Source organism: Pelobates fuscus, chromosome 6, assembly GCF_036172605.1.
Source record: "Pelobates fuscus isolate aPelFus1 chromosome 6, aPelFus1.pri, whole genome shotgun sequence".
NCBI lineage: Eukaryota > Metazoa > Chordata > Amphibia > Anura > Pelobatidae > Pelobates > Pelobates fuscus.
Window position 1 is genome coordinate 56,700,684 of NC_086322.1, and position 13,356 is coordinate 56,714,039.

The window sequence follows — 13,356 nt, forward strand, 5'->3', positions numbered from 1 at the left end:
AAGGAAAATTGATAGAATAAAGAATGAAGTAAATAAGCCCCCTTAAAGGGATATCCTCAGCGAACCTTCCCTTTATTTTGAAACTACCTTCTCCTTAATAAACTGATTAAAGAGGCAAGAGAAAACTATCAGAGAAAATATAGAAAAGAAGCACTCCAGCAGACAAAAAGAAAGAGAGAAGAGAAAAGGAGAGAGGAAGAGAAAAAAGCAAGCCACAAATAGAATGAAAAAGAAAAGGAGTAAAACATTTTTTTTTCTAAGTCTCGGCTAAACAATGGCATTGAAAAAAAACTTCAGAGAACAAGCATGCCACTAATAAAAGAGATAATAAGATAGACGCCAAAACTGAAAAACGCGTATCCTTTATTTCACCACAACCCAATGGGGTTGAAATGGAAACACATTTGGACAATGAGTCTGTGGTAAAAGATCTAAGTGAGGATGCTATAAAAACTTCAATGACTGAGGAATTACCCTCTTTGCTGCAAAAAGTATCTAGATTGTTGTTTTGAAAGACAATTAGTGAAGATCAAAATGGAAATTCAATCAAGTATGACATACTTCAAAAAAATTATTTCTGGCATTGGGAGCTAGAATTAAAGTAAATGAAGAAAAAATTGAAGAGATCACGATACAACAACAGAGCACTCAAACAGACCAAAAAGTACTTGAAAATAAGATTGAAGAAATGGAACAAAAATCGGCAGACGTTGAAGATCCAGAAGGAACAACCTAAGATTAAGGGATATATTAGAACAAATTACCAATAATAAATAAGAAGAATTTTAGACAGAATTTCTTCAGAAATTAGGTATTCAGACTTCCTCCAACTTTCATATACTAGAAAGATGCCATAGAACCTTGAGAACACGACAGATGCCAGAACATTCTCCGAGAGCTTTGCTCAGTCAAATGGACTTTTGTGAAGCCAACTGCTTATAGGAATTAAAGAAGAAACACCTGGGATATGTCTCCACACCCGAACCTCATAGGCAGAGCTCTGACACACATGATAAATTCCCAATTTAAGATTGGGATTATTTTTATGTTATATATGTTATATATATTTTTAGTAGATTCATGTTTTATGTCTAGCTCTGAGGTCAGGAGAGGTTGGACGTCTGGGGACCGCCGGCATGGGTTAATAATAATTTGATTTTAATGGTCAGGTTTTTTTCAGTATGCTCCTCGGTATGTTAAAAAAAGAAAAAGCTCAAATAGGATGTATACAGGAAACACATTGGAGACTGCTGAATAAAATTAAACTTCATACAAAGCATTTTCCCCTTATGATTCAGTCCTCTCTTGAAGACAAAAAAGAGGGGAGTAGCAATACTTTTTTCAAAAGATATTAATCCAACAATTACATTTCAAGAAATAGATACAGAGGGAAGATGGATTATTTTGATCTGTGAGATTCATAATGTATTGTACACTATAGCAAATATTTGTGCACCGAATCACTCCCCAACTAGGTTTTTAACCAAATTTATGCTGAGATTGGACAGGATTAGCCATTATCGCTGGGGACTTTAACTGCATCCATGATCCACTGTTGGATACAAAAAGCAAGAGGGGATAAAAAGCCTGATAAAAATACTATTAATCAAGCTAGTACATTTTGTCAAATACTGCTAAGATCTTCTCTACTAGACATCTGGAGGACCCTACATCCCAAGGAGAGAGATTTTACATGTACAAGTCCCAGACTCGTTTCTAGCAGATGCAGGAGTGGTAGGCAGAACAAAGTCCACAGCGATAGTGACAATCCCATGGTCTGATCATGATGCGATATTAGAATTGAACCAACAATATATTAGACAAAGACCCAAGTGGAAACTACAGGAAAATATTTTATTATCAGATGTAAATAGAAAGAATATAGCTGATGCAATTGCATTATATTACGAGGACAATAAAGATTGTGGAATATCCATTGCCACAAAATGGTGCGCATTAAAATGAGTAATCAGAGGACACCTGATAAAATTAGAAATGAAAAAAAAAAAAAAGAGGGGAATCCCTGGAGGATCTCTATATCGAATTAGCGAATTTAAGTAATATCAATAAGAATCTTCCATCTAAAGAAATAACTGGGAAAATAAAAGTTGAATTTAAAATTAGCAAGGAACTTATAAATAAAGCTAATAGTAATCTTTGATTTTTTTTTTTTAAACTAATTATTACTATAAAGGCAATACGGCAGACAAATTACTATGAAACAAAGTGAAAATAAGACGAGCCAATTCTATTATTAATAAAATCGTAAGAGATCAAGAAGCACTCCTATCACCAACAGCTTTAGCCCAGGCCTTCAGAGAGTACTATCAGAGGTTGTATAATCTCCCCACACAAAGTACCAAATCACAAATTGAAGAATATCTTTACAACAAACAATTCCCTTGACTAACACTAGACCAACTGACCCAACTAAATAGACCCATAACTGTTCCTGAAATAGAGGAAATTATAAATAAATTAAAGAGAAATAAAGCCCCTGGCCCAGATGGCTTTGTGGATCTGTTTTACAGATTATATACAAACATCTTAAGCCCTAAATTGGCAGAATTATACAACGGGTTTCTGGCTACAGGTGGGATACTGAAATAAATTCTAAAATCTAATATTCTCCCAATATTAAAACAAGACAAAAATCCACAGGTAATAACACATTATAGACCAATTGCACTTCTTAATATTGACTACAAGATATAGGCATCAATATTAACCAATAGAATCAAGAACATAATCGAAAAATAGATTTCTAAAGATCAAATTGGTTTTATACCTGGGAGAACAACCAGCAACCATATAAAGAAAATAATTAATATAGATACGAAAAAATCCATGACCAAAAAACACCCTTTTTTAACATTAGACATAGAGAAAGCCTTTGATAGGGTTAACTGGAAGTTTATAGAGGCAGTATTAAAGGCATTTGGATTCGAAGGTAATATTATTCGGGCTATTATTGCTTTATATTCAGCTCCGTTGGGGAGAATAAAAGGGAATGGCATACATTCTGAATGGTAAAGAATGGTACCCACCAGGGATGTCCGCTTTCACCCCTTCTGTACATACTGTCAGCTGAGCATCTTGCAATTTAATATTCGTAGTAATCAGAAGATTAAGGGTTTTAGGTATGAAAATGGGGAAATAAAAATAAGTCAATATACAGATGACACCTTAGTGACTCTCACAGACCACATGAGGTCTACGAAAGAAGTGATGCATTCAATTCAAATATTTAGTTGTGTCTCAAATTACAAATTAAATGTAGAAAAGACAGTAGCCATGTCACTCTATATGAAGGAGCAAGAAATTAAAGAACTGGATAATACATTTGGATTTAAATGGGAAAAAAATAGCTGCACATATTTGGGAGTTACTGTAACTGCATATCCCAGTAAGTTAATAGAAGCACATTTCTTACCTCTATTAAGAGAAACGCATCAGTCTTTCAAATTATGGAGAACACTGGAGATCTCTTGGTGGGGAGGGCTAATTTAGTCAAAGTGTACATACTGCCAAAATGCATTTAATTCTTTAGAATGGTGCCGTTAGAAGTATCAACCCCTTGGCTAAAGATGCTTAATACAGTTTTTTCAAAATTTGTCTTGCTGGGTAGAACACCTAAGATAAGCATTAATATTTTATAATTGCACAAAAGCAAGGGGGAATAGGCTCCCCGAATATCTTTCTGTATCATAGAGCAGCTTTACTGTCACGTATTCTGCATATGCATTTAGAGAAATATAAAACACAGCCATTGTACACATTAAAATTAAATCCCCATACAAGCTAATCAATGCTCTATGGGATATAAAGCCCAATCGAAATTATTTAAAGGGAGTAGAACATGTGTAATTCTTGATCATTTACTTCCCTTCTGGTATCTGCTCAAAAAAAAAAATGAACTTGAGAAATAAAATAATATCTTCATTACACCAAAAAAACACCTTTTTTAACATTATACGTAGAGAAAGCCTTTGATAGGGTTAACTGGAAGTTTATAGAGGCAGTATTAAAGGCATTTGGATTCGAAGGTAATATTATTCGGGCTATTATTGCTTTATATTCAGCTCCGTCGGGGAGAATAAAATGGCATACATTCTGAATGGTAAAGAATGGTACCCACCAGGGATGTCCGCTTTCACCCCTTCTGTACATACTGTCAGCTGAGCATCTTGCAATTTTATATTCGTAGTAATCAGAAGATTAAGGGTTTTAGGTATAAAAATTAGGAAATAAAAAAAAATGAACTTGAAAAATAAAATAATATCTTCATTACCATTTAACTACCTAATGTACTTAATGGAAACATAGACCTTAACACATGGGGCAAGGCCGGTATCTCTAAAATATCATTTTTATGGTTGGTACAAGTCCCAGATCTTTCCAAAATATGTAACAGCTATACAACCTGCCAAAGGAACAGGTATTTAATTACATTAGGGTTAGAAGTTTCCCGATTGCAACACTCTCAAGGGAAACATGTTGATTTCCTCAAAAAAACTTAATAATGTCAGGAAAGGACTGTAAACTACTTGCGAGATGTCTAGAAGTTATAGAAACTATAAAAAAACGATCTGGCCGAGAGGAATTAATAGTTGGGCAAAATATCTCCAAATAGATATTACTTTAGCGTAGTGGCATGCCTCCTTACAGACCGTATACTCTATGTTTCACTGTCTGAACTTACAAACTGCTAAACGAATGGTATCTGACACCTGCACGAATGGCAAAAATGCTCCCAAAGGAAATGTATTATTGCTGGAGATGTGGACAAATAGACACAGATGAAAAACATATTTGGTGAGATTGCCCTCTGATACAAACAAATTGGAATGAAATTCTCACAAAAATTCATAGGATATTGGGAATTAGACAAATATTGACACCTGAGATGATGTTGCTGCATCTTAATATGCCAGCCTTATCCTTTAATAACAAATGTATACTTATTCATACACTCTTAGCTTTTAAAATGTCAATAGCAAGAAACTGGAAATCTGAACAAGTAGAATCTTGGCAAACTATAAAAGAGGTTGAAAACATTAATGGAAAATGGAAAAAGGTATTGTCTCTAGATTCTGTGTTAATCCAAAAAAGTACAAGATATGGAATAAGTGGATTAAAATCCTGGAAACAACAATGTAAATAATTGACTTTTGATATTCGTGGTTGCTTTTTTCCAATATTTTCTTCTGCTCCTCTGTGGAAATATGCGTGAGACAATAGGAAACACATTTTGAATCTATGCAGCGAATTCTCAGAGGTCAATAACCCTATGGTCTTGTGAGCTAGTCTTTAATGTTTTGTACGTATTGTATCGTCTGTTATTACTAGGTATAAGCATTACGACACTTTATCCAATATCTATATTTATGGCTATTGGAACACGATGGGTATGTTATTTAATATGAAAAGTCTAATAAAAAGAAATATATTAAGAAAATTACCAATCGAAATACAAAATAAATGCACACAATAATGAACCGGGGCCATTCATTAAACATAATGTAACAATTTCATTAAGAACACTGCTTTGACCTCTATCATGTCTAAGCAGCAATTTTTTGGGGGTAAATTTATTTTTTATTGAGATTTAGTTTTCTCTTTTAGTAAGGGAGTAAAGTATAGGACTCGCAGGTCCTTCAGTATCACAAAATTGGACGCACAGGTCCCTTTACATATATAGTTTCAGATGCGTTCTACATTTTTATGATATCAAATACGGTAACTGACAACTTTATTTTAGGTGAAATGGTGTGACCCCAGCCACTCACCTCCCATTAGGGCCTATGCTTAGTGCTTTATACATGAAGCAGGTTTGTGTGCCATGTTATTATTATGAGTTGGACCATACTCCAAGCTCCAGGCCCCCTGAGAGAAAGCAAGGAGAAGTATGTAATAGGAAAAAAAAAAAGATGGAATGAAAGGAAGAGCAAGAGGAAAGTGCGGGGTTGGAGCAAGCGCATATCAGTGTGCCTGGCTCCCGGCGCCCTCCGCTGAGGGATCAAGTCTTGCCCCCTGTGGCCGTGGCACAGGGCCCCGTCCCCTCTCCCAGTCGTCCCCAGATTTCAGAACTCTTCTGAGAGTGCACGCGATAGCCACCGCGCCCATATGTCTGTGTGGGTTTGCGCCCGGTCTTGGGCAGAGTACCACAGCTCCTCCAGAGCCCATAGCTCTTCCTATTTGGTATACCATAGGGTCAATGGTGGAGCCATGTCTTTTTTCCAGCACAAGGGTATGATATGTTTTGCTATTTTACGGATGCGAATGGTCAGGAGTGTTTTGTCAATTTTTTTCCGGCGCTACCAAACTGGTACCTTTTTTAGATTGTGTTACTCTGCATGAGTCTAGCATGCCGGTTTCCATGGCGTTCTTCAGACAATTTCCACGTATGTTCCGGCACAGGCAAGTGATACTGGCAAATAGACAACATTCTGCACCTATATAAACCCCATTATCCCTTGTTGTGATGCCCTTTTGTGGTTTTGTTTTGTGCCCGAGAGTGAGTGATTTAATGAGTATATGTTCCAGGTTTTGACTTTTGACTTATCTGGAATACTCTTGTATCTGTTATCCCGACCACTGTTCTAATTCCTCGCATTGTTGTCTTTCTGTACTATTGACCTTGATTAGTCTGACTATGTTATTGCGTTTCATGCAGTTTTTACCTACCTTTTACTATATGGGTAAGCCCACCAACACTTTACAATGTGCAATGTCAATCAGCAGTGGCCAAGGCCAGTAGGGTATTGTCATGCATGAAAAAGGGCATTCATTCTCGGGACGAGAATATAATTTTGCCTCTTTATAAATTACTGGTAAGACCACACATTGAATATGCTGTGCAATTTTGGGCACCTGTTCTAAAGAAGGATATTATGGCACTAGAAAAAGTGCAGAGGCGGGCTACAGAATTAATAAAAGGAATGGAACATATCGGCTATGAAGAAAGGTTAACAAATTTAAACCTATTTAGTTTAGAAAAACGTCGCCTGAGAGGGGATATGATAACATTATACAAATATATTCAAGGCCAATACAAACCATTGTGTGGAAATCTATTCACAAACCGGACTTTACATAGGACACAAGGTCATGCTTTTAGACTAGAAGAAAGAAGATTTCGTCTAAGGCAAAGGAAAGGTTTTTTTACTGTAAGAACAATAAGGCTGTGGAATTCTCTGCCTGAAGAAGTGGTTTTATCAGAGTCCATACAGATGTTCATACAGCTACTAGATGCATACTTGCAAAACAGAATATTCAAGGATATAATCTTTCAATGTAGGGTAATAACTGCTTGATCCAAGGATAAATCTGACTGCCATTCTGGGGTCAAGAAGGAATTTTTTTCCTAGCTTGTTGCAAAATTGGAAGTGCTTCAAACTGTTTTTTTTTGCCTTCTTTTGGATCAACAGCAAAAAACAAATGTGAGGAAGGCTGAACTTGATGGACGCAAGTCTCTTTTCAGCTATGTAACTATGTAACTATGTAACTAAGGACTGGTAATTTGCTCTATCTTATATTCTTCTATGTCTCAAAGTCTTTAATTCTCTTGCCATTAGCTTGCCCTTACATGGAACCTCTGTTGACAACTCTGTCCAGGCTGGTCAGCTACTTTGGAAGGTCTCTCCTTTTGTATTTTTGATTTTACTACCAGCCATCGCATAATACAATTTTAGATGGTCGTGATAACCTCATTTCATTCAAACACCACAAATAAATTACTCAGAGTCTTCAACATCTTATAGTGAATGTAAATTCATTTATCATTTCCCATTTCTAATTTATCGTATGTAAACACATTTACTTGCCTTTTGAACTTATACAGGATGAAAGCTCCGACCGCCACAAGGCATATGGCAAAGACACATACTATTGCCCAGTAACCTCCTGCTCCTCCCATCCTGCTGGAGTCTGAAATAATACATTTGTTTAGTGGTCAGTTGTAGATTTGAATAAACAGATGGCAGACTGTCGTAAATAAAACCAATGTTGTCTCTTTTTTTTTTTACTGCATTCTGGGACACAGATAAAGCGGCGGAGCAGAATTGGAGACAGACAGCTGTATTTACATCTCACAATGCTTTGTCTGTGAAACTGTGTACATTACGAATATAGGAATGTAGTGTAACTGTTAATTGAACCTTTACACTCTGATTTGATTTAATTTAAATGAATATAGATGGGCAACAGGCTGATTACTACGTCGGTAAATATAGAACTCTCTACCTACACCCCCAATGGATATGACAAGTGTACAAATAGGGTAACACATAGCACTGCTTCATAAAGCTATTTAAAAATCAAAATTTCTGTGCCTTTATTTATTTTAATTTAATCCTGGGGTTTTAGTTTAGAAAATTTCAGATTGTTTCCTTTCACCCTCCTCTGTTACTTTATGATAATTTTGTAACTGGGAAGCTAACTACAGCTCGTTAAATTGCTCTATTACCAAGCCAGTACTCAATTAAACCGTTTACGTCTTCCCAGTCACAGCTTGACATAGATGTATTGAACCAGGAGTTGATATAATTCTACATTCTTCTGTTGGGGTAATTTATTTGCTTTGCAAATAAATTTAGTAAGACAGCACCGTTTGTTTCTTGGATACAATTTTCATACTTTTCTTTTTTAGTCATTTATCCGCTTTATAAATTTATTCAATTGTATTTTTTCCTTTTTAATTCTAACACGATAAAAGACAAACTTTAATGGGGCACTAGAGTCACCAGAACAACTACAGCTTATTGAATTTGTTCTGGTGAGTAGAATCATTACCTTCAGGCTTTTTGCTGTAAACACTGTCTTTTCAGAGGAAATGCAGTGTTTACATTACATCCTAGTGATAACTTCACTGGCCACTCCTCAGATGACCGTTAGAGATCCTTCCTGGGTCATGGCTGCCTAAAACGCATCCATACATTCAGTGTCTCCTCCCTCTGCATGCAGACACTGAACTTTCCTCATAGAGATTCATTGATTCAATTCATATCTATGAGGAGATGCTGATTGGCCAGGGCTGTGTTTGAATCATGCTGGCTCTGCCCCTGATCTGCCTCCTTGTCAGTCTCAACCAATCCTATGGGGAAGCATTGTGATTGGATCAGGCCACCACTTCTGATGATGTCAGCAGACTGCTTGTTTTTTTCTGTACCTCTAACCCCCACTACAGCCCCTAACCCTCCATCCCTAAGCCTCTAAAATGCTGTAATGGTTATTATGCCTGGAGTGTACCTTTATCTAATCTACCAGTGCCCCTCCAGAGATTAGGTTCTAGATCCACTCCTGCAACAACGCTGGAGCAGAAACCCTGCCTTAAAGTGACAATTTGCTGATGATCTATGAGCCAAAGCCTTGATTTAATAAGCATTCCAAATAATTTAATTCCAATAGAAAAAAACTTTCCAAAGGATTTAACTACAAATTCCAGTAGTCTTTAATGGTAAATTCTGTAGGTAAGTCATTTGGAACATTTATTGTTCATTTGGAACGTTTATTAAATCGAGGGCCTAGATATTTTCTTTTCCAAATTGTAGTTTGTTTTTTTGCCATATCAAATATGCAACTTGGAGATAGCTTTACATATTAAATTATAAATTGCACATATATCTTACATATATCTTTTATGTAAGCATAATTTGTATTGCACCTACAGCTTACAGGCAATGGTTATTGTGGTTGTGTGTGTTGTGTGTGTTTATATCTTAAGATATACAATATAGCATCAATAGTGCTCTAAATACTTTCGTTAGCAAAGACAGGCAGTAAATTACCTGATTCCGAGTCACGTAGCGTTACTAAAACCCAAAATCCACCTCTCAGGAAAAAACTGATGTTGTGTGCGTTCAGTGCTTGTTTTATTACTGCTAATCTCTGAAATACAAAAGAGATATTCATTAGTTATGGATGACTTAGATTTTACTAAAACACTGCATTTTATCACTCCCCAGAAATAATAAAAACTAAACTATATAACATAATAAATATATGACATACTCTTCATATAATAAACCATAGCATGCTGTGGATCACTAGTGGCCAATTTGACATCCAGACACGGAGGGACTAAGGCTGGCTGAGACCTATAGGATCTGTACTCTTATAATAGTGGGAAGTCAATAGCTGAATAATTAACCCCTTAAGGACACATGAAGAAGTTTGGTCCTTAAGGGGTTAAAGATCGGTTGGAAGAAAAGTAATAAACCCATTGATGGAAGACAAAACGGTCAACATGAGCTATGTTGTGCTGTGTTACAAAACATGGGGTATTGGAATAAGCAGCCTTTGCTCTAATCTTTATAAAAATAGACAGATATTTCCTACATTTTACATTTTATCTCTAAAATGACAAAACATATATATTTATCATTTTGACAATTTATCTACTTCATATTTAAAATTAAAACAAAACCAAGTGCTTCCTCTTTGTGACTTTTTATTTGCTGTTTCCAACCTCGTCCCGTGTTCTATTTGTGCCCTTTCCCTGAACCTTTTCTGTTATTTAGTGCATTTTGTACCTAATCCGTATCACTTTATAGCCAATCTCTTCTTTTTACATTAATTTGTAATCCAAGTCACCTTGTGTTTAATCCTGTTTACTCTAAAAGCAAATCCTGCATACCAGGCCTTAGCTTTCCGCCTTCTTCCAGACGCTATAACATCTAATCATACAGAAGGACTCAATGTCATTGATCCGATGTCCTCAGGAATACTTATCCCTACATGCTCTTTCTAACTGCATTTACACACAAAAAAAATCAGTGTAAAGGCATTGCCACCAGGAGAAAAATGTGTGTGTGTATGTGTGTCTGTATGTATGAGTGTGTGTTTGTGTGTGTATGTATGTGTGTGTCTGTATGTATGTTTGTATGTATGTGTGTGTATGTATGTTTGTATGTATGTGTGTGTATGAATGTGTGTGTGTCTGTCTGTGTGTGTCTGTATGTGTATGCATATGTGTGTGTTTGTATGTGTGTGTGTATGTCTGTATATGTGTGTCTCTGTGTATGTGTCTGTATGTATGTATGTGTCTGTCTGTCTGTCTGTATGTGTGCCTATATGTGTGTGTCTATGTGTGCGCGTGCGTGCGCTATTTGTCTATAACCTATTCAGTGATCTTCAAACATATATGTAAAATAACTACCGATGCTGACATAAGAACAGACTGGCACAAATCTCCATGAATCTAGTTTCTGGGGTTTATTCAATAAAAGTTGAATTGTGAAGAATCGACAAAGCTGTTACAAACTTTATGCCAAAATAGCTGAGGCAGATAAGTAGCTCTTGGGGGACTTTTATAGTGTAGCTGTTTAGGTCACAACTTATGCACATTTTTTTTTCAATTACATTTTTTTATGAAACATGTCAAGTTATCAAAAGGGATAACGAAAGAATTAAAGGGGTGGGGTAGGGAGAGTGTGGTACATTCTCAGCTCTAGTGTTTGTAAATAGATGACACATTTAACAAGAAAAACATATAAAACATACAGTGCTCATCAATAAAAGTTTTAATTTGTGAACGCTAAGATTTTAACACATCCAAAGCTATAAAGTATACATTGGGCCACCATGGAAATGCCTACGGTGACTCAATCTGTAGCCACGTACATAAACGAATGGCCTATTACAGGATTATATTTTGTTGTGCCATATTTAGTGTACCCACTGTATAACATAACTCCCAAGTGACCAAATCCCTCTGTCCCTCTTCTTTTTAATAATCTCCCTCCTTTATAGGAGCTCCATATTCTTGGTGTGTCCAAGTGTTTAAAAGTTTTCCACAGCAATAAAACTCCCAGTAATGTGTCTTTAACCTCCAATAAATGTGTTTAGAAATCAAAAGACTATGACTAAAACTAAGTTGCAATTTGCTGCCAAAATTAACACTGCACAGAGGGGCTATGGAGCGGACAAAAGAGAAAGATCAGGGCTTGGGAGAGAGACACCTAGAAGGGCTGGGAGGACAAAAAAGAGACAGAGGGGCTGTGGAAGGAGCAAAAGAGACAGATAGAGGCTTTAACTAAACGCATTCGATTTTAGTCGTGTCGACTTAAATCTCAGTAGATGTAGTCGACTATAATCTACTGGAGATTTAGTGGACGAAAACTAGACGAAAACTAAAACTATTCAGATAACTAAAATCTGTCTAAAACTAAAATGGCTTTTAAGTCAAAGGGCTATGACTAAAACTAAATTGAAATTTGCCGCCAATATTAACATTGTCCGAGTCGCACCCCTAAAATTAAAGTGCCCCTCTTTGTCAATGCTGAGATGTATGGTATAAGACTTGGTGTGGGGGAAATAATGCTATAATTTATACAACCCCTTAGCAATTCTGTACTTTTTTAAACAGCATCACATTTATAAATCTTCCTCTCGGGTGTTTCCATATCAAACCCATATTTTGTCATTTCCATCCATATTAGTCATATGATTATTTACATGCTACCGATATCACGCAAATTATCATGGAAGTCTAAATACAGTATCTAAACTCATGGAAATATGTAAATTATTCTTCATCTCAAATTAAATTGACCAGAACACAATTATAATGGAAACCATCTATTTATGTCTCTAATAATATGAAAAGTATCAGTTAAACTAATATAAACAGCATAACAGAGTCATTGTAATCATGCAATCAAATTATAATTATGATCCAATCAGGAAAACACAAGTTTATCTAGTCTTTTATTGACAAATTAAATTTAATTAATTTGTATCAACAAAAGCTTTGAACTAAGATATTAAGTGTCTCTTTGGGCTCAGAAATTTTTATCTGTGTTATCTGCTATATAAGTAATTATAAAGTATACCGTCCTTTGCTAGTGGTGTTGAAAACTAATCATCGTCTTTTAAGTAAAACATTATCTTTTCCCCAATGTAAAACAATAATAAAATGAGAAAATCAACCAATAATTTTTCATTATTTTAAAAGCCCTAGATATAATTTTGATGGAATGCACGATAAAAGCTTTTAAATCCTCTGGACTGTAAGCTCGTTTGAGCAGAGTCCTCATCAACCAATTGTTCTTGTATCATTTTAAAAATCGTCTGATTTGTTGTTAAATTGCACCCTTTTATAATACTGTAAAGCATTGCGGAATAAGTTAGCACTATATAAATGCCAATAATAATAATAATAATAATACAAATAAGTCAGATGGCTCTTATGTCCAAAATGTACCAATTTGTTCATTCATTCAAACGAAATCACTAATCGCTAATGTCCAAATCAGGCAAAAACATAGTTGCATTAAAATTGAATTTATTCGATATGGACCTTATATGAGCTCTGGGTTGCTGCCCATATCCCTCCTCCAATTACTGACAGATGAG

At 35.7% G+C, this 13,356-nt stretch overlaps 1 protein-coding gene across 2 annotated transcripts in view; it reads right to left on the bottom strand.

Annotated features, from left to right (window-relative positions):
- SORCS2 (sortilin related VPS10 domain containing receptor 2) overlaps window positions 1-13,356 on the bottom strand; it is an 863,802-nt gene that overhangs the window by 14,496 nt on the left and 835,950 nt on the right. For both annotated transcript variants that reach the window (XM_063457743.1, XM_063457741.1), the window contains exons 24-25: window positions 9,789-9,888; window positions 7,827-7,929 (exon numbers count right to left, since the gene is read on the bottom strand). In XM_063457743.1, the coding sequence (XP_063313813.1) occupies window positions 7,827-7,929; window positions 9,789-9,888 (203 nt within the window). The remainder of the gene's footprint in view (window positions 1-7,826; window positions 7,930-9,788; window positions 9,889-13,356) is intronic.